The 23,366-nt window shown below is 47.6% G+C and overlaps 1 protein-coding gene across 1 annotated transcript in view; it reads right to left on the reverse strand.

Moving 5' to 3' along the window:
- DDX47 (DEAD-box helicase 47) overlaps nt 1-23,366 on the reverse strand; it is a 98,014-nt gene that overhangs the window by 19,269 nt on the left and 55,379 nt on the right. The window contains exons 9-10 of the mRNA XM_088468010.1: nt 10,868-11,005; nt 3,782-3,852 (exon numbers count right to left, since the gene is read on the reverse strand). Of these exons, the coding sequence (XP_088324136.1) occupies nt 3,782-3,852; nt 10,868-11,005 (209 nt within the window). The remainder of the gene's footprint in view (nt 1-3,781; nt 3,853-10,867; nt 11,006-23,366) is intronic.

The raw sequence follows: 23,366 nt of genomic DNA on the forward strand, positions 1-23,366 counted from the left end.
GAAGTTTAAGTACAGGGTAACACATAATTTGCCCGAGAGTGACGTAATTCACCTATGGCCTTAGCCAAAGACCCGGCCCAATCAGGCATTACCGCTGAACTTTCTGGTAAAGAATCTCCCTGTGAACAACCGGCACAGAGCGATCCTGGGTCCATACAACCTTTTGGCAACTTTTTACCACATTTTGTACAAGTATAAAAAGTGACTGATCCCTGTTTTTTGGAACCCTTGTTTGGCTTCTCCATGCTGAGAGAGATGGACAACTAACCAATAGAGACAGGGCTGTCTCTTCCATTGGGCTTGTTGGGCAGTTGCCCAAGGGCCCGAAGCTTGTAGGGGCCCGCCAACCCGCCCCCCTGCAGTCGCGGCCAGTTAGTTAATTTGTGATATATTTACAAGCCAGCCGCCGGTGCACTGTATTACGATCTAACCAGGGTGACGCGTACTCACCTCATTCCCAGGTTCACTTCATCAGCCGGCTTCAGACCAGTCAGAGTCTCTCTGCATGTGTGGGAGGTCATATGGGCATGCAGGAGGGTTTCATTTTATTGACCATTTTTCCCCGTGAATGGGTGGGTAGGGGCCCCAGTGCATTGCTTGGCCCAGGGCCCACACTGATGTTAAGACAGCCCTGAATAGAGATGGCTACCTAAATTCCTATGGAAAAAGTGTAGCACTGTTTGTTCTCGGTGAAAAAAAAAAAAAACCTTCCTTCTATTCAACCACTTCTTCTGAAAGGACAGCAAAAGTGAGGTGGCTTAATAAGACTTAGGTTCCCGCTTGGCTGTTTTAGCGGGGTGCGGCGCCCTGCCCTCCTCACAGCCTGCGAGTGCAGTCTTCACCCGTGGGTCGCAGTATTCCGTGGGTGGGGAAATGTGCGGTGGCCGGTCACCACCGGTGAATAGATGCAGGGCGCATGCGCCTGGCATCGATTCTCCCTATCAGCAGAGCTTGGGGCTGGCGGCGTGTCCGTAAGTGGCGGGCACGCCCCCAAGAGTGACGAAAAGGGTGACGCGTCTTATAGACATGCCCCCTTTACAATGACCACTCCCCCTTTTCGGGAGCGCTCACGCCCCGAAGAAGTGCCTTCTCTAGCTCCGGCGCTCTGCCTGCCGCCGGCGCTAGAGTGAACACTAAGACTCTAAATCACCTGTTTAAATGGGAAAAAATAAAACCAGACTCTTGAAGTCCACATTCACTTGCACAAAAACCAAAGGCAAACAAAGAATCTTCAGTACAAAACAATGTAAGTTACTGCCTAAATTCCTTAAGAAATAGTGCAGTAAAGTTGCTTATATACACATAATGCTATAAGACCACCATATATCACCAGGTTATCTACCAAAAGTAATAATCCTAGTTTAACTGCTTATCTGATAAGAGACACCAATCCTCCTGCAATTTGCAGCGAGTCTCAGCAAAGAAGGAAGCCAGCAGAGCTCAAACACCCGCCAAAATAGTGTTTGGGGCGTGGCATATGAAGCCCAGTGAGCCTGCTTCGCTCAAATACATGTGGCGTGACCGGGCACGCCGTCAGCGTCCTGCTTCATTCAGGACGCCTGACATCATAGGCGTTCCCTAGCTCCCCACGCCTTCCTCAGGAGATTCACAGGCTTTGCCTGATGTACAGCGGCTATTCGTGATGACGTCATAGGCGGCGGACGCCTTCACGTGCAGTGGTGCTCCATCATGGAGCGTGGCAAACGAGCTGCCCTGTTCAAAAAGCAGTCACCATGCTCTGTTCTGTAATACCTACAGTTGCTGGCACGTGAGTAGTAACATGAACAGCTGCTCTGCTAAAGCAGCGTGATGGGAAGCAGTAATACAGCAAACAAGGTTTCTACCTTTTTGCCAGCGGCCCCCTCAGAGGCAGTCTTTAGAGTGGGATACAGGGTTCACACAAACCTCTTTTTCTACCTAACTCCCACTCTGCTAGTGCCTGTCACCTGTTGTCAGGGACTAAGCACCCAAACTAAAGAAGGAAAATAAAGAAATTAAACCTAACTAAAAAAGCTAGGATCTATCTAGTACCTTACTCCAAGGCACTAGGTTCTAGTGGAAGGGAAGGGGTTATATAGGGGGTGGGAGCCAGTCTTCGTGCCAGACTCCACAGCTCAATACACATAACACAGAGGAAATGGCATCCCCCATATGGATGATAAAGGAACAAGTGCAGTTTTCACTGGCTAAGACTATATACTGATAGAGACCAAATATTACAGTACAAAGCATAACATACATCAGATAATGGATGGGCAGACATGCAACTAAAGTGGGGAGGGTTTGATGTAGACAGAGGAGCCCACCTAAGTTTTGGCAAGTCAAAAAGAGCTCTCCCAATGTGAGAAGGGGCGAAATAAGGCTGCAAAAAAGCGAGTGCTACCACTAAGGAAGACAAAGCTAGGCCGCGTCCCACCATGCAGATTATAGCAGCAGTCTGACCAACAGGAACAAAGTAAATTTAAAGAAACAAATATACACATGCTGGACGGCAGCCTGAGGAAAAACAGCTTGGCTCCAACAGAACTTTTACTAAACTGAGGACTGCTGGGGTACAGATGCCGAGGTGCCAACTCAGAATTCATTCTCAAAGTGCAAAGCTCCTCCACCACTGCCTATACCCCAGTGTCCTCCAGGACAAGGAGAAAAATCATGATTAGAAACTGGTACTGTTTAATATGGTTTAACGGTATTTAGGTAAGACCATCAAATAAATTATATACTTGATGTTCAAAATACAGTGGTCACTATATACCAGTTTTAGATTATAAAAAGTAACACACAATAACACACCTGACAAAAAAAAAATTTAGCTAAAACACTCAATATGATTACAAAAGTTGAGACCATCAAAGTACTGAACTCAAAGAATGTACCAAGGTGCTGAGTGACATTTGTACACTTAGGGCGCATACACACTGGACGATTTTTATGAACGATAACGACTTCTTTGATTGACATATCATTCAAATCTTCCAGTGTGTATGCACTAAACGATGCACGCTCCCGTGGGTCGTTAACGATATCCCCAGTCTGTACATGCAGCTCAATCTGGGGATATCGTTACCGATGCCATGCCAGCATGGAACCGCCCCCCCCTTTCTGGCCGTTTCCAGCATCGGCAAGTGTGGATGCACTGAACGATGCCAGCACCCCCACCGGGCCCGCTGCTGCCAATATCGCTCCGTACACACATCGCCCAGTGTGAACAAGGCTTAATTCTGATACAACTTACCAAGCATCCAACCTGAACAGTTTTAAGAATCTTCATAACTGCACTATTTCTACTGTTAAATCTCACTTATCAGCATTAAAATAGTGTCAATATATCTTATGGTGCATACACACGGTTAGATTTTGTCAGATCTGAACGATAACGATTTTAAAAATCGTTCATATCTGAAAGAAAATAAGACATGTGAGCCTACAACGATGAACGATGCGCATTCCCGCTTGTCAGATAACGATATCCGACATCTGATGTGTTTGCAGTCAGATTTGGACGATTCCATTAATTTTAATACAGTCTAAAATCGTTCAAATCGTTGGTAAAATCGTTCATCTGACTTATCTGACTGTGTGAATGCACCATAAGAGGCAAAACAGACTGTCTAACTTGTCTGCAACTGAATTCCAAAGTTTAAATTTGCAGTGAATTCTGAAACGCTTACAGAAATTGAACAAGTGACCGTAGGATTTACTGGGGCTTAGTTGTGATAATTATGAGTACTAAATGACAGCTGTAATATAGAGAAAGGAGATAAAGGAAAAGAAAACTTACTGCGTCACGAATGTGATTGCTTTTCCTGATCTTCCAGCACGAGCTGTTCGACCCACTCTGTGTATGTAATCCTGTGAGAGAAAGGTTAAAGTGTACATGAGGCCTATCTACGCTGCATGCAAGTAAAACTTTTGATAACCGACAACGAAGAATGAGAAGCTGCAGTGAAGTATTAATGTACATCTCTATTACTACTACTAGAACTTGCAGATGTCTCGATTTCTATTATTTATTAGAGCATCAATTAACAAAAAAAAACCAAAAAAAACCCCCCACCATTTTGATTCCACTTACAACTTGTGAAATCTTTAAAGACTAAGGGTTATATTCAATTAGAAGCGAAAAGCCGTTTTCAGCGGAAAAGTATCGCGGATGAGGGCTTTTCGCTTGGTCGGAACTTATCTCCAAATTCAATTACAGACAGTTTTCGCCTACGCAGAAAGTCAATGCAATGTAATAGGCGAAAAAGATTCGCCTAAGAACAGCAGGTGAAAAGAAGTGCAACATTTTTATTTTGGGGTACAAACGTGGGGGAACCACTCAGAACCCTTGGGACAGCCCCCAAAATGGACAACTGTCAAAAAATCCTGGGAAAAAAGTTGAGAACACCCCAAAAAAGTACTTTCATTTTGGGGGCAAAAAAGCACAAAGTAGGGGGACAAGTATAAAAACTAGCGAAAAAACTTCTTGGGGGCCTGCAAGGATGGGTCAGGTGTTTTTAAGATTGCAGGTGCATGCAACAGGTGCATTTTTTCAAGTTTTTTTTTTTTTTTAAAACTTCACTTTAGAGACTTTAAAATATGTTAGCACCCATTTTCAAACACCCCAAATTTGATTGGACTACTTATTTTCACCAAAAAATACTGCATAATGCGATTCTTCACCACTTGTGTAAAGACGCAAACAAGAAGCTATTGAAACCCCATAAAGCTTTATTAGGGCTAGATCTACATTGATCCCCAATGCTAGTGCATCTTTTTGGGTGGTTCAGGCTCATTTCCCCAATTCTGACAGCACTTTCCGCCTGTTCTGATTTCGCCGGCATTCCGTTTTCGCGTGTTTTGTAATGGAATACGGCAAATAGCGGGGAAGCGCACAATAAGTTTCCGCATTCAAAACAATCGATGTAGGCGAAAAGTCAGACAGGCAGAACTTTATCATGGAGGCGAAACGAATTGAATACCATAGTAAAAACAGGATTTGGACACGGGAGCTACGACACTGGGGTATAGACGTGGGTCGAGAAGAGCCTGGCACTTTAAGAATCTATAAAGATGCGACTGGCTCCTCCCCCTCTAAACCCCATCAGCCCCAGTTAAAAAAAAAGAAAAAAAACCTGAGCCCGAGAGGAGATGGAGGAAACACAGAACCAAAGAGGAGAAAAAGAAGCCAAGAAGAATTAGCACAAATGCGAACCAAGCACGCTGCTCGTCATACAGCAGTCACACCATAAATGACAACATACTGCAGCAAGGAGTACAACAGTTAACTAAAGAGAAAAAACAGGAAGCAGTGCTGGGAAGACGCGTCCAGTGTCCCCTGTGGAATCAGAGAAACAGATTTACCGGTAAGTACCAAAATCCTGTTTACTTCTTCATCCACTAGGGGACACTGGAGCTACGACACTGGGGACATCACAAAGCCCCCATCACGGAAGGGAGTGCGCTGAGAAAGTTGCAAAACTCTACGGCCAAAACTAGCATCTGAGGCAGCTAAGGTATCAAACCTATAAAACCTTACAAAAAAGTTATGTAGAGAGGACCAAGTAGCCGCCCTACAAAGTTGAGAAGCGGACGCTCCCCTTCGCTCCGCCCAAGAAGTACCTACTTAGCGAGTAGAATGCGCAGCAATGGACACAGGTGGCGGCAGAGAATTAGACAAATAAGCCCGATGAATGGTCAGGTGGATCCATCTTGCCAACGTCTGTTGACACCGGCCAACCTTGCTTGGCCGCATCATAAAAAGGACAAAAAGAGCATCCGATATATGGATCCCTTCCGTGCAAGCCAAAAATTCGGGGAACTTGCACCACATCCAGAGGGTGCGAAGCTCCCGACGAATTCTTAAGTGCAGGAACCACAATTGGTTGATTTATGTGAAAGTTCAACACCACTTTAGGTAAAAAGGGCAGGTACGCAGAACCGCCCGATCCTCATGAAACACCAAAAAAGGAGACCTGCAAGAAAGTGCGCCCAGTTCCGAAACTTGTCTGGCAGAAGCAAGGGCCAGCAACAGGATCAACTTTCAGGTAAGAAATTTCAAGTCCACTTCATCCAAAGGCTCAAAGAGCACAGACTGAAGAAAGGAGAGAAGGTGGTTAAGATCCCAAGGGGATGTATGTGGAATAAAGGGAGACTGTATCCGAAGGATCCCCTGAAGAAATGTCTGAACCTCCGGAAGCAGCGCCAAACGACGCTGAAAAAAAAACAAAGCAGAGACCTGCACCTTAAGTGATCCTAACCTAAGTCCAGCATTCAAGCCTCTTTGTAGAAAAAGAAGGCGGCGAGATAATTGGAAGGAAGAAGCAGAGGAACGCAACTCACACCAAGGCATATAGGATTTCCAAATTTTATAGTAATGCGCAGAAGTGACCGGCTTACGAGCCCGAAGCGTGGTGGGAATCACCTTCCTAGGAATGCCCCCGATTCTTAGAATGGTGATTTCAACAGCCGTCAAACAAAGACGACTTAAGTCGGGGTGAACAAAAGTACCTTGTTGCAAAAGATCTTATCAAAGCGGAAGAGGCCAAGGATCGTCCGCCAGGAGGGAAAGAAGATCCAAGTACCAAGCTCGGCGAGGCCAACTCAGAGCCACCTGGATGGCTGTCACCAATTCATGTTTGATGCACCTGAGCACTCGTGACAGCGGAACACCAAATAAAACAGGTACACCAGATCGTATGGCCAGGGCAGAGACTGTGCGTTCGCTCCTACCGCCATGAGGTCCCTCATCCTGAAGCAATACGTGGTGATTGTTCCTGGATGCCATGAGATCTATCTGTGGTACTCCAAAGCGGAACATCAGATGCCAGAAGACTTCAGGATGAAGAGCCCATTCTCCCGGATGAAGATTCTGCCAACTGAGGTAGTCTGCTTCCCAGTTGTCTACTCCCAAAATGAAGATTGCCGAGATGGCCGGGATGTTTCTTTCTGCCCATCTGAGAATGTGTCTTGCCTCTCGCATTGCCATGCGACTGCGGGTCCCCCCTTGGCGATTGATGTATGCCACGGCTGTGTCCGACTGGATATGAACCGGCATCTCCCCGTAACAGGGGAGCCGCTGTGAGAAGACTGTAATAGACTGCTAGCAGTTCTAGGACATTGATTGGCAAGAGACACTCCTGGAGTGTCCAGCGTCCCTGGAATTGGTTGTTCAAGATCACCACTCCCCAGCCACGGAGACTGGCGTCCGTGGTCAGCAGAAGCCAGTTCCATATACCGAATCGACGTCCCGCCAACAGGTGATCCGTCTGGAGCCAAAGTAGGGAGATCTGAGACTGCGGAGACAAGGACGCCAGTTAATGCATCTGCAGATGAGATCTTGACCATTGGGACAGCAGGTCCAAAAGGAAAGAACCTGGAGTGAAACCTGTCGAACTGGATGGCCTCAGAGGATGCCACCATCTTGCATAGGAGCCTGATGCAAAGGTGGACAGAAACAAGTTTGGGTTTGAGGACCAAACATACTAATTCCTGTATAGCCTGTGCCTTTTCCAGAGGAAGGAAAATTTGCAGGAACACAGTGTCCAGAATCATTCCCAGAAAATGAAGCCGTTGAGATGGAATCAACTGGGACTGATGATCCAGCCGTGCTGAATGAGGAACTGGTGTGTCAGAGCTACCTGTTCCAAATTACTCGGGGCTTTGATTAGAAGGTCGTCCAAGCATGGAACAATGTTCAGTCCATGTGAGCGAAGATTACCAAGGTAATGCCGGTGATTGCCAAAGACCCTGGGAGCAGACGCTGGATCAAACGACAGGGCCTGAAACTGATATGGGAATGATAATGGGAATCCAGAATCGCAAAGCGAAGAAAAGCTTGATGCGGTTTCCAAATGGGGATGTAAAGATACGCATCCTTGATGTCTAATGAAACCAGATATTCTGCCTCTTCCAATCCCGCAATCACAGAATGGAGGGATTCCATCTTGAATCTGTGGTGTGACAGAAAGATTTGAGGTTCAAGATGGGTCGAACAGAAAAGCCCTGGGTCCATTGGGGAGTTGGAACCGGAACCAGGACCCCTGCAGCCAAAAGCCTGTCTATTGCCTGCTGAAGGATAAGTCGTTTCCGAAGACCTGTGGTAAAAAAAAAAAAAAAAAACTGGAGGGGGAAAGGCAAAATCGATTTTGTAGCCTTGACCGACTAAGCTGCAAACCCAGGAGTCCGAACATGACTTATGCGATTTGCGGAGGTCTGAACCAAGACGAGCACCCACCATGGGGTCCCCCAGGTGGGACAGGAGCCATTCATGCGACAGGCTTGTCGGCAGGCTTGGGACGACGGAAGCTGGCAGCCTGGCATCCTTTAACTCGACCTCCTCTGATAGCTTCTGAAGAGCCCCTGGGTTTACCATGGAATGTAGCAGAGGTGCGAAAGGAACAAAAGGAAGGCCCTTTGTAGGACTTGCGTGGAGTTGGTGCAGAAGAAACGCAAAAAGGTGCTTTCCCCACCCGTGGCTAGAGAGATCAATTTGTCTAGCTCAGGACCAAAGATTATATCACCTGTAAATGGAAGGCCTTCCACCGCACGCACAGATTGCGCATCCGCTTGCCAGGACCATAACAACAGGGCTGGACGAGCGGCAACTGCAGAGGCTGAAACACTAGAGCCTACCTGGCCTATATCATGCGAAGCTTCTCCCAGGTATACCGCAGATTTCTGGATATGTTCCACTAGTTTCAGACAAACCGTAACACGTGACCGGACACACCCTGGCCCCACCCAACCCCATGACTCAGCAGCATTAGTCACCAATCAACACACGCACACACTCACCCCACCCTCCCACATCACATGACAACCAGGAAGCAAAGTACATAAACCCCACTCCTACTCTGCCATTCTGATTACCTCCTTGAAGAAGACTGAACCCCTGCTGAAATGTGTTGGAGACTCCTACACCCCCACACTCCAGAACCACGGCCAACCCCCACCGATGCTCCTCATCCCCATGGGGACCTCCGGTGATCCAAGCCGTTCCATTTTCCCTGCCCCTGCACGCGCTGGTGTGAGCGCCGCCTCAATTTTCTGATTAGCTCCTTATCTAGCTCAGCACACCCAAGGGCTACCTCAACCAGCCCTTCCCGGGCAGACCAACCCCCACCTCAGCCAGTCTCCTCATCCACCTCCGGCTCCCAAAGCGGCACCCAAACCCCGCTTCAGTGGCCCGGCAGCAGCAGCAGAATCTACAGCCGCATTAACCACCCAACACCACCACCCGGTCGCTGACCTCCACAGACAAGGTGATTTCCTCCCCTGAACAGCAGCAACCCAACTTTGCAACGGCAGCAGTCCATCCATACAGCACAGATTTGCAACAACGTTAACCTCCACGGCCGCATCCACCTTAGGCCAAATCCTACCGGTAGGTATCAGACTTCGAGACTCTGACAAACCCAGGGGAAGCCGCAAAAGTGCTTACACCCCCACACACCTGCTGCCACCTCCCCCTTTCTCCACCCTCCCACCACCTGAGACTCCACAAGACTGTTGACCAAAGATCCAGCAGGGGAAACGTGCTGGTCTATTGAACCGCACAGCAAGGAGCCCCCTGAAAGGGTCAACCCACCTCCCCAGTCTATCTCCCCCAACCACCACCACACCTTCCTCTGCCCGGGACCACATAGGAGAAGCATTGTGACTACTCCAATAAAACATTTGGCCTCCTCATCTGTGTCTGCCTCATTTATTCCACATCCCACACCCCACCCCCACTCCAGCACACTAGCTACTACACAATATTCCCAGACACCCACACCACCATTGCACTCACATGGAGAGCGCACTTTCCAACCCCTACCTCTCTATCAAGGTGCCACACTAAAGCCCAGACTGATAATACTCATAGATTCTACTGCAGCTGGGGTGCTGGGCTTAAGGAGTGAGGACCCGGGCACAAGTTCACACTTCTGCTGTGGCGGGCCTCACTGAGACTGAAGTCTCCTATCTTTTGTCCTTATTAGAGCATAGGACACTGGCAGCAGTAGCCATTGCGGTGCTCTCCCCAGCGGCTCCCACGTAGCAGGCAGGCGGTCCTCATAAAAAATTGGGTTTCAAATAAATATAAATTGAAAATAAAAACCAATAGGGCAAGAGTCAGCCCACTGTGCTACAGACTATCTTGGGCACATTTTTAAAACTGGGGCTGATGGGGTTTAGAGGGGAGTAGCCAGTCACATCTTTAGAGATTCTTAAAGTGCCAGGCTCTTCTCGAGCCATGTCTATACCCCAGTGTCGAAACTCCAGTGTCCCCTAGTGGTTGAAGGAGATATACCGTACGCTAATTGATGTCCCGGGGCTATCCAATTAGCCCTGAAGTACGGTAGTCTGCAGCCACTTATAGGGAATTTTTTTCAGGACCTCAACAGGCTCCAAAAGAAAATCCCCTATAATTAGCCTGTTTTTGGCAAGTCACCCACAAAAACGCATAGGTCCATGAACTTATCATGGATTCTGTGTGTATTTGCCCAACAGATCATTTTTCGGTCGAAAAAAAGGGCTCTAATTGAATTGCCTGAAGTTATAAATAAAAAAAATAAAAAAATAAAAAATTCACCCCGGAGAAATTATCGGGGCTAATTGAATTCCCCCCTAAATCCTTATTACATAAATGTGTTTGACTGCCATCACTCTAACTGCAAAATCTAACAACGGTACACAGAGAAGGGAAACGCAATTCCAATGAGGGAGTCACATAATTGGATATGATGAATGCGGCACTTACAACCAATCATGAGACCCTTTTAAAGCAGGGACACATGAATCATTTCCTGGTCAAATGAGAGATCTGTTTTAGCATAGAGTTCTGAAAATCCTTTAAGTCAAAAAACATAAGGCTTAACATAGCATTGATACAATCACTCACCTTAGAATGGGTTGGGATGTCAAAGTTTATAACAACGTCCACATGTGGAATATCAAGCCCTCGACTTGCAACATCAGTAGCCAGGAGGATTGAGCGGGATTTTGCCTTGAATTTATTCAGAGACCCTAGCCTTTTATTCTGCAGGAAAAGAGAACAGGAACAAAACTACTGATTGAGAAGTAAAAAAAGAAAAAAAAAAAAAATCATATAGGCCAGGTTAACAGTTTGTTATAGAAATCTCAAGTTCTGCAAAAAGCAAGAACCACATTTTGTGATTAAGTCCGACTTTCATATGTGCTTAGTAAAAAGGTTTGTGTCACGTTAATCATTTTATAAAAAGGTTCTATTACGAAATGCCAAAATTATTAAAGGCAACATATAACCGAATACAAGCAACTTTTTTAGAGAATAAATAACCCCTTAGCCCCAAATTAACAGTTTGAAGGACATAAACCTTCAATAACCCACAGCACTCTAATGTCTCGGGATTGCAGAAATTGGCAGGCTGTACCCTGGGAACTGCTGGGAAGCCACGGTCTTGAGCTTCAGAGAAGCAAAAAAACATAGCAAACCTTTTCCGCTTCAGCACACAGACAAGTTATTTATATTCTAAAATATATATATATATATTCTAATATATATATATATATATATATTCTAATATATATATATATATTCTAATATATATATATATATATATATATATATATATTCTAATATATATATATATATATATTCTAATATATATATATTCTAATATATATATTCTAATATATATATATATTCTAATATATATATATATATATATATATATATATATATATATATATATAGATAGAAAAAGAACTGGCACTCGGAGACAGCAACAAGAAAAAACGATGTATATTCTGTAACGTTTTCGAGGTTACCACCCCGTCGTCAGGACAGAATACATACATTCCTTCTGGATATCGCTTATGCTACTGGATGCACCGAAGCACCGGCAGATTGTGTCTTATTATATATATATATATATATATATATATATATATATATATATATATATATATATAGTTAGTGAAGATGTGACCCCCCCCATTGAGACAGGAGATCCAACTGGAATGGCCTGGAATGAAATCTGCCGAACAGAAGGCAGATGCAGAGGTGCAACAACACACGCCTTGGCTTGAGTACCAAGCAAACCACTTTCTGAATCACTTGAGCCCTGTCCAGTGGGTGGAACACCCATTGTAGAGGTGTCCAGAATCATCCCCAGAAACTGAAGACGCTGTGACGGCACCAACTACGACTTCTGGAAGTTCACTATTCAGACCAGCTGGATGAGTATCTTATGAGTGAGAGACCTGTGTTCTAGTAGTCTTTCCGCCGACAGAGCCTTTATGAGCAGGTTGTCTAGATAAGGAGCAAATAGTCACTCCCTGAGACCTAACATGTGCAATCTTCACCACCATCACCTTGGTGAATACCCTGGGAGCAGACGACAGGCCGAAGGGTAGAGCCTGAAACTGAAAATGGGACACCTTGATGTCAAATCGGAGGAATGCTTGGTGTGGCCCCCAAATCGGAATGTGTAGATACGCATCTTTAATGTCCAGGGATACCAGATATTCTGCCGACTTCCAACACCGCATTGACTGAATGAAGGGATTCCATCTTGAATCTGTGAAACAATAGGCAGTGATTCAAGAACTTGAGATTCAAATGGGCCGGACTAATCCATCCGGCTTCGGAATCACAAACAGATCCGAGTAGAATCCCTGAGTCCTTTGAGAAGACTGGCACGGATAAAGGGTCTACGAGCCTGTCGATTACCTGTTGTACAACTAGCTGTTTTAGAGCACAGGTTCTCAAAGTCAGTCCTCAGGACTCCAAACAGGTGTGGTTTTCCATTTCTCCTCACAGAATCACAGGTGAAATTCGCTCCACCTGTGGATCTTTAAAAATGTGTCAGTGAGTAACGAATATACCTGTGTACCTGCTGGGTGACCTGGAAAACGTGCACTGTGTGGGATCCTGAGGACAGAGTTTGAGAACCACTGTTTTAGAGGATCGACTGGGAGCCCTGTAGTGAAAAAAAGAACTGGAGGAAAAGAAGCAAACTATCTTGTAACTGTGGGATACAAGATTGCGGACCCAAGTGTCAGAACAAGTGTGAAGCCAAACCTCCTTGAACCGCAGAACGCGGACACCCACCTTGAAATTCCCCAGGAAGGACGGAAGCCTGTCACACCACTGGTTTGTCTACCGGCTTAGGGTTTGGGAAAGGGGAGCTAAAAGCTTGTCGCCCCCTGGAGCATACCCCTCGACTCTACCAACATCTATACCCCAGTATCTTGAACTGCAGTGTTGATGAAGGAGAAAGCATAAAGTTCTACAAATTATGACATTGCCTCCTCAGTCACCTGATCTCAATGCCATTGACAAACTCTGGGTTGAATTTGGCTGCAACAACTACTACAATCTTATGGTAACGTCTAAACGAGGCATGGAAAGGCTTAATTTAAGAAACTTTAGAAAAGTTAGTGTTTCGAATGCCTAAATTATGTGAAGCCGAGGTAGGCGCCAAAGGAAAACCAACTTTAATGTGAAATTTATGTTCTACTATAAAAATTATAAAAATAACTGATATACAGTACTGTGTAAAATTAGGCAGGTGTGGAAAAAATGCTGCAAAGAATGCTTTAAAAAATACAGATTTTTGGGCACTTACCGTTGAATCCTTTTCTCTGAATCAGGCTGGGGGACACTGGACCATGTCGGTTGGGACTGGAGCAGGCACTTAATGACACTGTAGCTTTAATCCTAGCTTCTAGCTCCAGTACTTTTTTTTAAAAGAGCCCGGAGAGGAGTAGCAGGAACCCCATGAAACGGTTTTAGAACTACTAAACCAATCCAGTAGGGAAAAGACCCGTCAAGAAAGAACCACCTCACACGACTGAGCGTGAGGGAGGGAACGCAGTGTCACACCCAGCCTGATTCAGAGAAAAGGATTCAACGGTAAGTACCTACCATCAAGGCTGGGGGACACTGGACCATGGGACGTTCAAAAGCTGCGCCAGGGGAGGGAACGCTCAGGCTGCTTGACCGGAGACTAGCACGCCCAAGGGGACGCCGCCGAAGGCAAAATAACCTGAAACGCAAATGTGGCCAAACGAGCGGACTGGACCAGATCTACTTACAGTGGACCTGTGTTTCTGAAGCCCGCGCCATGTTGCCAAAGATATCGCAGCCGCCATAATATAAGGCGCTGATGCCCCAGTCTGGTGACGATCAACCTGTACCAGAATAGGCTGTAGAATAACTGAGCTGATTCACCTCTTGAAGGCCTGCTAACCAGCTGGCCAACCATTGTTCCATAAGAAACCCGCAAAGAACAGTGCGGTGTATCAAAGAAGACACGTCCATGGAAAACTGCAGAGGTCAGCCTACAAACAGAGCTAGATCATCCCAGTCCCGAGGATTCACCAAAGGAGGAAGTACCGGAAGGACAACATTAGAAAACAGTGTTGGCTAGAGTCGTAAAAGTGTATGTGGAACCGCCTATGGAAGACTAGCAAACACGCAATTATGCCGAAGGCAGGACCGCTTCCCAGGAACGGACTGAAATTGTCAGGAATGCAACAACTCCTATTGGAGCCTATGTGATAGTCCCAGGAGACTAGTTTAAGAAGACCACAGTTTCACCCATGGATGAAACTATGGCCAAGGCGCAGCACATGCTGTCAACAAGGTCTGGACCCTTGGAAGAAGGTCAAATGTAGCTGCAAGGAAAATGACAGGGCTAAAACCTATAACTTCACGACACACAAATGTCAGCCGACCTCCCGACCCATCCGAAGGAAGGCCCTGACACCCTGAAACAGTTACCCCACAAGAGGTAGAATTTCCAAACCCTGAGGTAAGCATGAGATGGAAACAGAGTCCAGTTTGTAGCCCAGTACAAACCCCGGGAGAGAAACCCCTGTAGCGTCCTCACCCCCAGGCTCAGAAGCACAGGTGCGAAAAGCAACCAAGGAAGTTCCCTGGTAGAAAAAAAAAAAAATAAATAAAACTAGGTATAGCGAGTCTGGACAAACTGAAAAACATTACAAAATAAAATAAGCTACCTACAGGCGCTGCGTAGCAGCCCATCAAAACGTGCCCTATAGTCTTAGGCACTTAAAGATGACTGGCATGATGGGATTGCAGGGGGGAGGAGCTAGGATTAAAGCTACAGTGTCATTAAGTGCTTGTTCCAGCCCCAACAGACAATCCCATGGTCCAGTGTCCCCCAGCCTTGATGATAAAGAAGTGTTAATAGTTTATTTGTATCAATTAACAAAATGCAAAGTGAATGAACAGAAGAGAAATCTAAATCAAATCAATATATGCTGTGACCACCCTTTGTCTTCAAAACAGCAAGGTAGACGCACAAAGTCAGGGATTTTGTAGGATTAGAGTCAGGTGTATGATTAACCAATCATACCAAACAGGTGATAATGATCATTTTCATATGAGGGTTGAAACATAGGGCCCGATTCAGACTTGGGAATAGAGTGAGATATCTCTCTCAACTGATCATCTTGGTGAAACCATGCTGCACTGCAGGTGGGGCAGATTTAAAATGTGCAGAGTGTGTTAGATTTGGGAGGAGTGTTTCCAAACTGACATCTAAATTGTAGAGCAATAATAAAGCTGTGCAGTATTTGTGGGCTACATGCAAAATCAGCCAGTATTTACCCCACATGTAATTTTTTTTTATGTATTTACACCCCTTGCATTGCAATATGGTTTGTTCACAATTGAGAGAGATATCTCACTCTCTTCCCAACTCTGTTTCAGTTAATGACTATGGGCCTGATTCAAACAGCTGTGTAGGAGGCTTAAAACTGGGTGAGGAACAGCCAAGCTGTGCTACAAAGGTGAGGTTGTGGAAAACAGTTTCATGTCACAGGTCATACACCATGGCAAGATTGAGCACAACAAGACACAAGGTAGTTATACTGTATCAGCAAGTTCTCACCCAGGCAAAGATTAAAGCAGACTGGGGTTTTAAGATGTGCTGTTCAAGCTCTTTTGAAGAAGCACAAAGAAAATATAGGATTTTTGGTCAGCTTACCGTTGAATCCTTTTCTCTTAAGCAGGCTGGGAAACACTGGACTACGGGATTGTAGGTTTGGGGCTGGAGCTGACACTTAATGTAAACTGTAGTTTAATTCCTAAGCTCCTCCTCCCCACAATACCACAATTCTAGTACTTCTTTATAAAAAAAAAAAAGTCCAGAGGGGAGTAGAAGGAACCCCGTGAAATTGTTTAGAACAACCGAAAAAACCAGTAGGGAAAACAAAAAAAAAAAAAAAAAAAAAACAACAAAGAAGGTCAAGAACCAAAACCTCGCACGGTTGAGCATGAGGGAGGGATCACAGTGCTCATCAGCCTGCTTAAGAGAAAAGGATTCAACAGTAAAATTGACCAAAAATACTATTTTCTCTTGCAGCAAGGCTGAGCAAAACTGAACAATGGGACATTCAAAAGCTGCCCCCATGGGAGGGAATGCTCAGGCTGCCTGACCTGAGAACTGTACGCCCCAAGTGGGCCGGATGCAGAATAAACCTGAAAACTTAAAAAGTAGCAAACATGCGGACAGGGGACAAGCCGCACAACGGACCTGTGCTGCTAAAGATCTGTGTCACTCTGCCTATAATATCTTGCTGCCCGCACCAGAATAGGCTTGAGTGATGACTGAGCGGATCCAATGTGCAAGGATCTGCTGAGTAGTCAAAACGAAGAGAACAGAGCGGCGTACTCAAGAAGCATTGTACAAGGAAATCTGCAGAGCTCAGTATAACTAGCAGAGCCAGATCAACCCAGTCCCAGGAATTCGCCAAAGAAGAACTGTGAACAAGTGTCGGCTGGAACGAAAAAAATTGTATGGAGAACCGCATAATCTTCATGGAAGACAAGAAAAGGTGGCTTGCAAACCCTAAACACGGAGCTATGCCGAGGGAAGGAAGACCCGCTTTCAATCAACTAACTGAAGGTCCACTGAACACAACAATGGATCCTGAGAGGGGGCAGATAGGACTAAATTAAGATCCACAGCTCCGCCGCTGGTTGAATACGCAGCACACAGTAAAATGTGTTTGGACCTTCGAAAGAAAAAGCCAAACGCTGGGTAAAAAGTGCAATAAATATAGGTGGGATGACGCTAGTAACACATGTTAAACATGAATTACGTATAATTTCATAACTTATTTATTGAAGATAAAAATATACAATGCTGATATCCATACATGTCTATATTCTATTTATTTTTGGATATAAAATTAACTCTGCATCAATGTATCACGTAAAAACAAATGTTGTATCAACTAATGTATCACCTGCCACAATAATTGCAATAAGGAAGGCTAAGAACGGGAGAGGCGAAAACGTGGAGGCATGAATCACCACCAGAGGTAAAGCTTACAACCCTGGAGGTAAGGGCGAGATGGAAATGGTGTCCGGGCTCACAGGATAGTAGGGAACATAGAGAAAGAAAAACCTTCAGAAAAATCGCTTGGTCACAAAACCCAGGTCGTGAAAACCCCACCAAGGAAGATCCTCGTGTAGGAAACAGACCTCGTCGCAGCATGTCTGGTCGCAGTGGAAGACAGCAACCGAGACCTACACACCTGTAGAGAATGTCCGCGTACCCTGACCAGCCTAGCCATCCTGGAGCCACAAGGATTACCCTCACTCGGTAAGCCGTGACACGCCTGGAGACTTGAGGAAACCGCAGAGCCAGCGGAAACGGATGCGCTAGATAAAAAAATCCACGTAACCATAAAGGTATCCACTGCGGAAGCCAGTATATACCTGGATCTCTCACAAAATTGTGGAACTCTGAACCGGGTCGAGAGGCCATGAGATCCACCCATGGAAGGTCTGGACGAACTGTAGGAAGACCACTGGATGGAGAGACTACAGCCTCGGGAGAAACGTAGTTCTATTGAGGAAGCCCACAGTTTAATTTTCCGCTACCAGTATAACCACTGCTTAGAGAGTCGGAATGTAAATCTCCACCCCGGAAAAGATTTGAACTGCCACCGCCATCGCGCACTTGTGCCTCCCGGATGACATACATATGCTGCTGCAGTGCAGTTGTCTGAATGACTGCGAACTGGCCAGCCAGTGAGGACGGAGATGGCCTCAAGAGAGCCAGAAAAGTGTGTTGTAGCTCAAGCCCATGGATCAGCCGAGTTGTTGCAGATGGCGACCAAAAACCCTGGAGCCAAAAACAAGAGATATGGTAAGAAGTTACCTTTGTTATCTCTGTTTCTACGAAGTCCATAGGGTCCACAGGGCTGACCTTGGGGTATAGCTGGATCTGGATCCACGGGCACCACGCAGTTAAAGCTTTAGCTGCTCCCAGGATGCACTTGGGTCCATCCTCCTCTATACCCCGTCCCCGAGCCACAGGTACCTCAGTTGGTAAGTAGCCCAGGCCGGAGGAGGAGACTAAACAGAGAGAAGGAAGACTGGAACACACAAGAAAACCATACTCACAGAAAAGGGAGACGGAAAACCGGTGACCAGCAACACAGCCCTTTTGAAGCCAGGTGCGTCCGGGCGGGCGCCCTGTGGACCCTATGGACTTCGTAGAAACAGAGATAACAAAGGTAAGTTCTTACCATATCTCTTGTTTTCTACTTCAGGGTCCATAGGGTGGACCTTGGGGATGTCCCAAAGCAGTTCAACTAAGGGCGGGGACGCTCCTGTGCAGAAAGGAGAATCCTGTGCCCAACGCATGCATCCTGAGAGGCAAAGGTGTCAAACGCATAAAACCTCAAAAACATCTGAATGGAAGACCAAGTGGCTGCCTTGCACAGCTGAACAGCGGAGGCACCACATCTAGCAGCCCAAGAAGGACCCACAGACCGAGTGGAATGAGCCTTAACAGAGGCCGGAACAGGCAAACCTTCCTGTACATAAGCCTCCCTAATAACAGAACAAAGCCAACGGGCTAAGGTTTGTTTGTTGGCAGGCCAACCCCTCTTATGAAAACCAAAGAGGACAAACAACGAATCGGACCTTCTAACAGAAGCAGTTCGATCAACAAATTCTTAGAGCACGGACAACGTCCAACGAAGCCTCGCCAGCTGTAAGATCAGGGGACTGAAAAGCTGGCACCACCATTTCCTGATTGATGTGGAACTTAAGAGACAACTTTAGGCAAAAACTCAGGACGGGTGCAAAGCACTGCTCTGTCCTGGTGAAAAATTAAGAAGGGGGGACTACAGCAAAGTGCCCCCAACTCGGATACTCTCCTGGCCGAAGCAATTGCCAGGAGAAACACAGTCTTGCGTGTTAACCACCTGAGATCAACCGACTCAAGAGGTTCAAAAGGAGGTCCCTGCAGGACCCGAGGAACCAACGTCAAGTCCCACGGAGCCACTGGAGGCACAAAGGGAGGCTGGATTCTAAGAACACCCTGGAAAAAAGGTATGAACGTCAGGCAGTGTAGCGATTCTACGTTGGAACCACACAGAGAGCCAATACATGAACCTTCAGGGAAGCAAGACGTAAGCCCAGGTCAAGACCCGACTGCAGAAATGCAAAAATTCTAGAAACCCTGAACACCTGAGGATCAAAGTTTCTGGACTCACACTACTGAAAATAGGTGTGCCACACTCTGTGGTAAATCCGCGCAGAGGTTTACGCGCCCTCAGCATGGTACCAATGACAGAGCTTGAAAAGCCCCGGGACCTTAAGACGGCTGTCTCAAGAGTCACGCCGTCAAAGACAGCCGACCCAGATCTGGGTAAAGGCAAGGCCCCTGAGACAGCAGGTCCCGACGCTGAGGTAGAGGGAATGGAGCGTCGACGGACAAGCTCCTGAGATCGGAGCCCAAGCCAGGATCTGAGACACCTCTGACATTGCAGCTCGGCTGCGAGTTCCTCCCTGGTGATTGATGTACGCCACCGTGGTGGCGTTGTCTGATTGCACCTGCACTGCCCTTCCGTGAAGAGCGGTGCCTGACGACAGCAGAGCCCTGTACACGGCCCGCAGCTCCAGCACGTTTATGGGAAGAACCGCTTCCTCCGCAGACCAACGGCCCTGAAGAGACAACGAGCTGGTCACTGCCCCCCAACCCGGAGACTGGCATCTGTTGTGAGCAGAACCCAGTCCGGGATCCAAAAGGGGCGACCCTCGATGAGATGAGCTGGCTGAAGCCACCAAGCTAGAGACTGGCGCACTTCCGAGGACAAGACCAGTGTCTGGGATCGGATCCGGTGAGGCAACCCGTTCCACTCCGATAGAATCTGCCCCTGCAGGGGCCTGGAATGGAACTGGGCAAATTCCACCATGTCGAATGCCTACACCATGGACCCTAGGACTCTCATGGCCAAGTGTACCGACACCCTGGCACTGCTCAGGCAACTGTGTACCCGCAGTTGTAGGGAAGACACCTTTTACGGAGTCAGGAAAATCCTTTGCTGATGAGAATCCAGAAGGGCTCCCAAATGAACCATTCGTTGTGATGGGATCAGAGATGACTTCTTCCAATTTATCAACCACCCGTCTGCCTGAAGACAAGCAATGGTCAGGTGGAGATGTCGAAGAAGTACCTCCGGGGAGCCCGCCAGCAGAAGAAGATCGTCCAGATACGGCAGCAGCCGTATGCCCTGGTCCCGAAGGTGGGCGGCCATAATTGCCATCACCTTGGTGAACACCCTCGGAGCCGTGGAAAGGCCAAAAGGCAACGCCCGAAACTGGTAATGATGTTGCAGGATAGCAAACCTCAGATACCTCTGGTGTGCCGATGCTATGGGCACATGAAAATGGGCGTCCTGGATATCCAGGGAGACCATGTCATCCCCAGGTTCCATCGCCGGAATGATGGAACGTAACGTTTCCATCTTGAACCTGGGAACCCTGAGATATTTGTTCAGAGACTTCAAATTCAGGATAGGGCGATGAGAACCATTGGGCTTCTGTATCAGAAACAGAGTGGAATAGTACCCCGTCCCGCGTTGAGATTGCGGAACGGAAACAATGACCCCTGCTTGTAGCAAGGATTGTATAGCCACCTGAATCTGGGAAGTTTTGGTCTTGTCCAGAGAAGGACTCGTGCAAAAAAATTGGCGGGGCGGCCTGACCCGAAAAGACAGGGCGTACCCCTGAGAGACTACTTCTCGAACCCAGGCATCTGTGGTGGTATTGTGCCAACACTGGGCGAATTGGAGAAGTCGGCCTCCCACTCTGAGGCCCCCCAGAGGGAGGCCCGTCCCATCAGGCCGCGGGTTTATCTTCCTGCTTGGAAGAAGGGCGCCGAGCACTCCAGGCTTGCTTCTTGGGTTTAGAGGTGGTCTTAGCCGCCGACTGTCTCGGAAAGGATTGACCTTTTGCCTTACCCTGAACCCAAAAGGAACGAAAAGCCGAGCTCCGGACCTTGCCAGGCGTTGCCGCTGAAGGGAGGAAAGCTGACTTGGATTTAGCCAGGGTATCCACTATTTTGTCCAAGTCCAGACCAAATAGTAATTCTCCATTGAAAGGTAAGGCCTCCAGGCCCTTCTTTGAATCGGAGTCCGCTCTCCAGGACCTCAGCCATAAGGATCGGTGGGCAGACACTGCTGCAGCCAATACCCGAGAAGTCAGCAGACTAGCATCCAAAGAGGCTTCTCCAATGTACGTAGCAGCGTCCCTCATCTGTCCCAACAACGCCCTCTGGACATCCGGAGCGTCGTCCGGAAAGGTATCCTCCAATGCGTTGGCCCATCCCTCAATGGCCTTGGCCACCCAGGAGATGGCCATGGACGGTCGGGCCACTGCCCCTGAGAGGGAGTAAATGGACTTTAAGCAAGTCTCAACTTTCCTGTCCGTGGGATCCTTCAGCGAGGATATAGACGGTAATGGCAAAGTAGCGCTCCGTATTAAACGGGTGACGTGAGAATCCAACGCCGGTGGAGTTTCCCATTTTTTACAATGTGCCTCAGGAAAGGGGTAATTAGAAGCCAACCGCTTCTGAGGTAGGAATCTCTTACTGGGCGCCTGCCAAGCCACCGCCATATGATCCGTCAACTGATCAGACAGGGGAAACACCGCAGAAGCCACCTTAGCTTTTTTTTTTAAACTAGGATATTTCGACTTAGGAGCTGGTGCTTCATCCTCTATTAGGAGAATGGCTCGCACCGCCCTAACCAGTGCTCGCACATTAATGGACGACTTGGTATCCACTTCCTGGACCGATGTGTCCGAGTCAGTGTCATCAGGAACCTCCCCATCATCTGAGGACCCCTCTGAGTCCGATACATGTGCCGCCTGCGCCATAAGTGTGCGGTTTGATGCCCTAGAAGGCACGTCAGACTGCAACATAGACTGAAAAGCCGAAGACGCGGCCGCCAAATTTTGTACGGAGTTGGAGAGCACATCCACCCAGGGTGGAGGAGCCGCCATAGGAGCATGGAAGGGCACCACAGACTGCTGCGTCACAGGGGAAGCCTGTATATACATAGGCAACCCCGCATAAGGACCAACAGACTGAGACCCGGGGGGGGCTGCGCAATAACTGCGGAACACCCAGGGAATGGGGGCCGGCCGGCTGGGGCAACGCCATAGTAGGAACCGCAGTCGGGACCAACAGACGGTCCGCAATAGACACCAGCACCTGAGAAAACATCGCCCATGGTGGTTCCTGCGTCATAGGAGGTTTTGATGGGCCAGGAACCACCTGGCACCGTCTACACAGGCCATCCTGTGACAAATCCTCCCTATCCACTGCTGCAGAACAGCGTCCGCAGGAGACCAACACCGGAGCGACGGAGTTCTCAATCTCCTCGTCCGACATGACAAAATATATTAAATAAATATATCTGGCAACAGAGCCGAATCAAGTGCACTCACCAGTGTGCTGAACAATAGCACACAATTGGGTACTGTGTAGCACACAACTGTATTTGACGGACCTCACAAATACGTGATTTATATAGGTGAGGTCTGTAGAAACGCCCCTCCCCCACACACCTGTAGGGCTTGTAGGAGAAGTAAAGGGATAGGTATAAGCTGACAGTAAGTAGAAATAAGCACAGACAGGCAGCACTAGCAAGTCACATACCATGCAGAGAAGATATACTCACTGCACCTTTCCACTACAATCAACCTCCCAGATTCAGTGTCTGGGAGGGCTATAGCGCTGTGTACACTGTCCTTGATCGGGGGAGAGGTACACAGTGGTATCGGTCCGCGTGCTCCCTGAGAGTATCTGCGCTGCCACAAGAAAATGGCCCCCAGAGACTCAGAGGAGGAGTGGCCGAGGAATCTGCAGCTCCGCGACGGCAGACTACGTGCTGAAAGGCGCGCTGAGCTGAGGGGAGGAGCCGCTAAACAGGGAAGGCTTCCTCCCCTGGCTAGCAATTAACCCCAGGGCTTGCCGGCTTCCCGTTGAAATCCCTGGTGGTCTAGTGGTCCCACGGGGTATTCCTCCGCAGAGGGGGAGACCGCCGCCACCGCTAGCAGCCCCCGGTCTGTCCCCTAGAAC

This window comes from Taudactylus pleione, unplaced genomic scaffold (genome assembly GCF_031769625.1).
Source record: "Taudactylus pleione unplaced genomic scaffold, aTauple2 ptg000080l, whole genome shotgun sequence".
Lineage (NCBI taxonomy): Eukaryota > Metazoa > Chordata > Amphibia > Anura > Myobatrachidae > Taudactylus > Taudactylus pleione.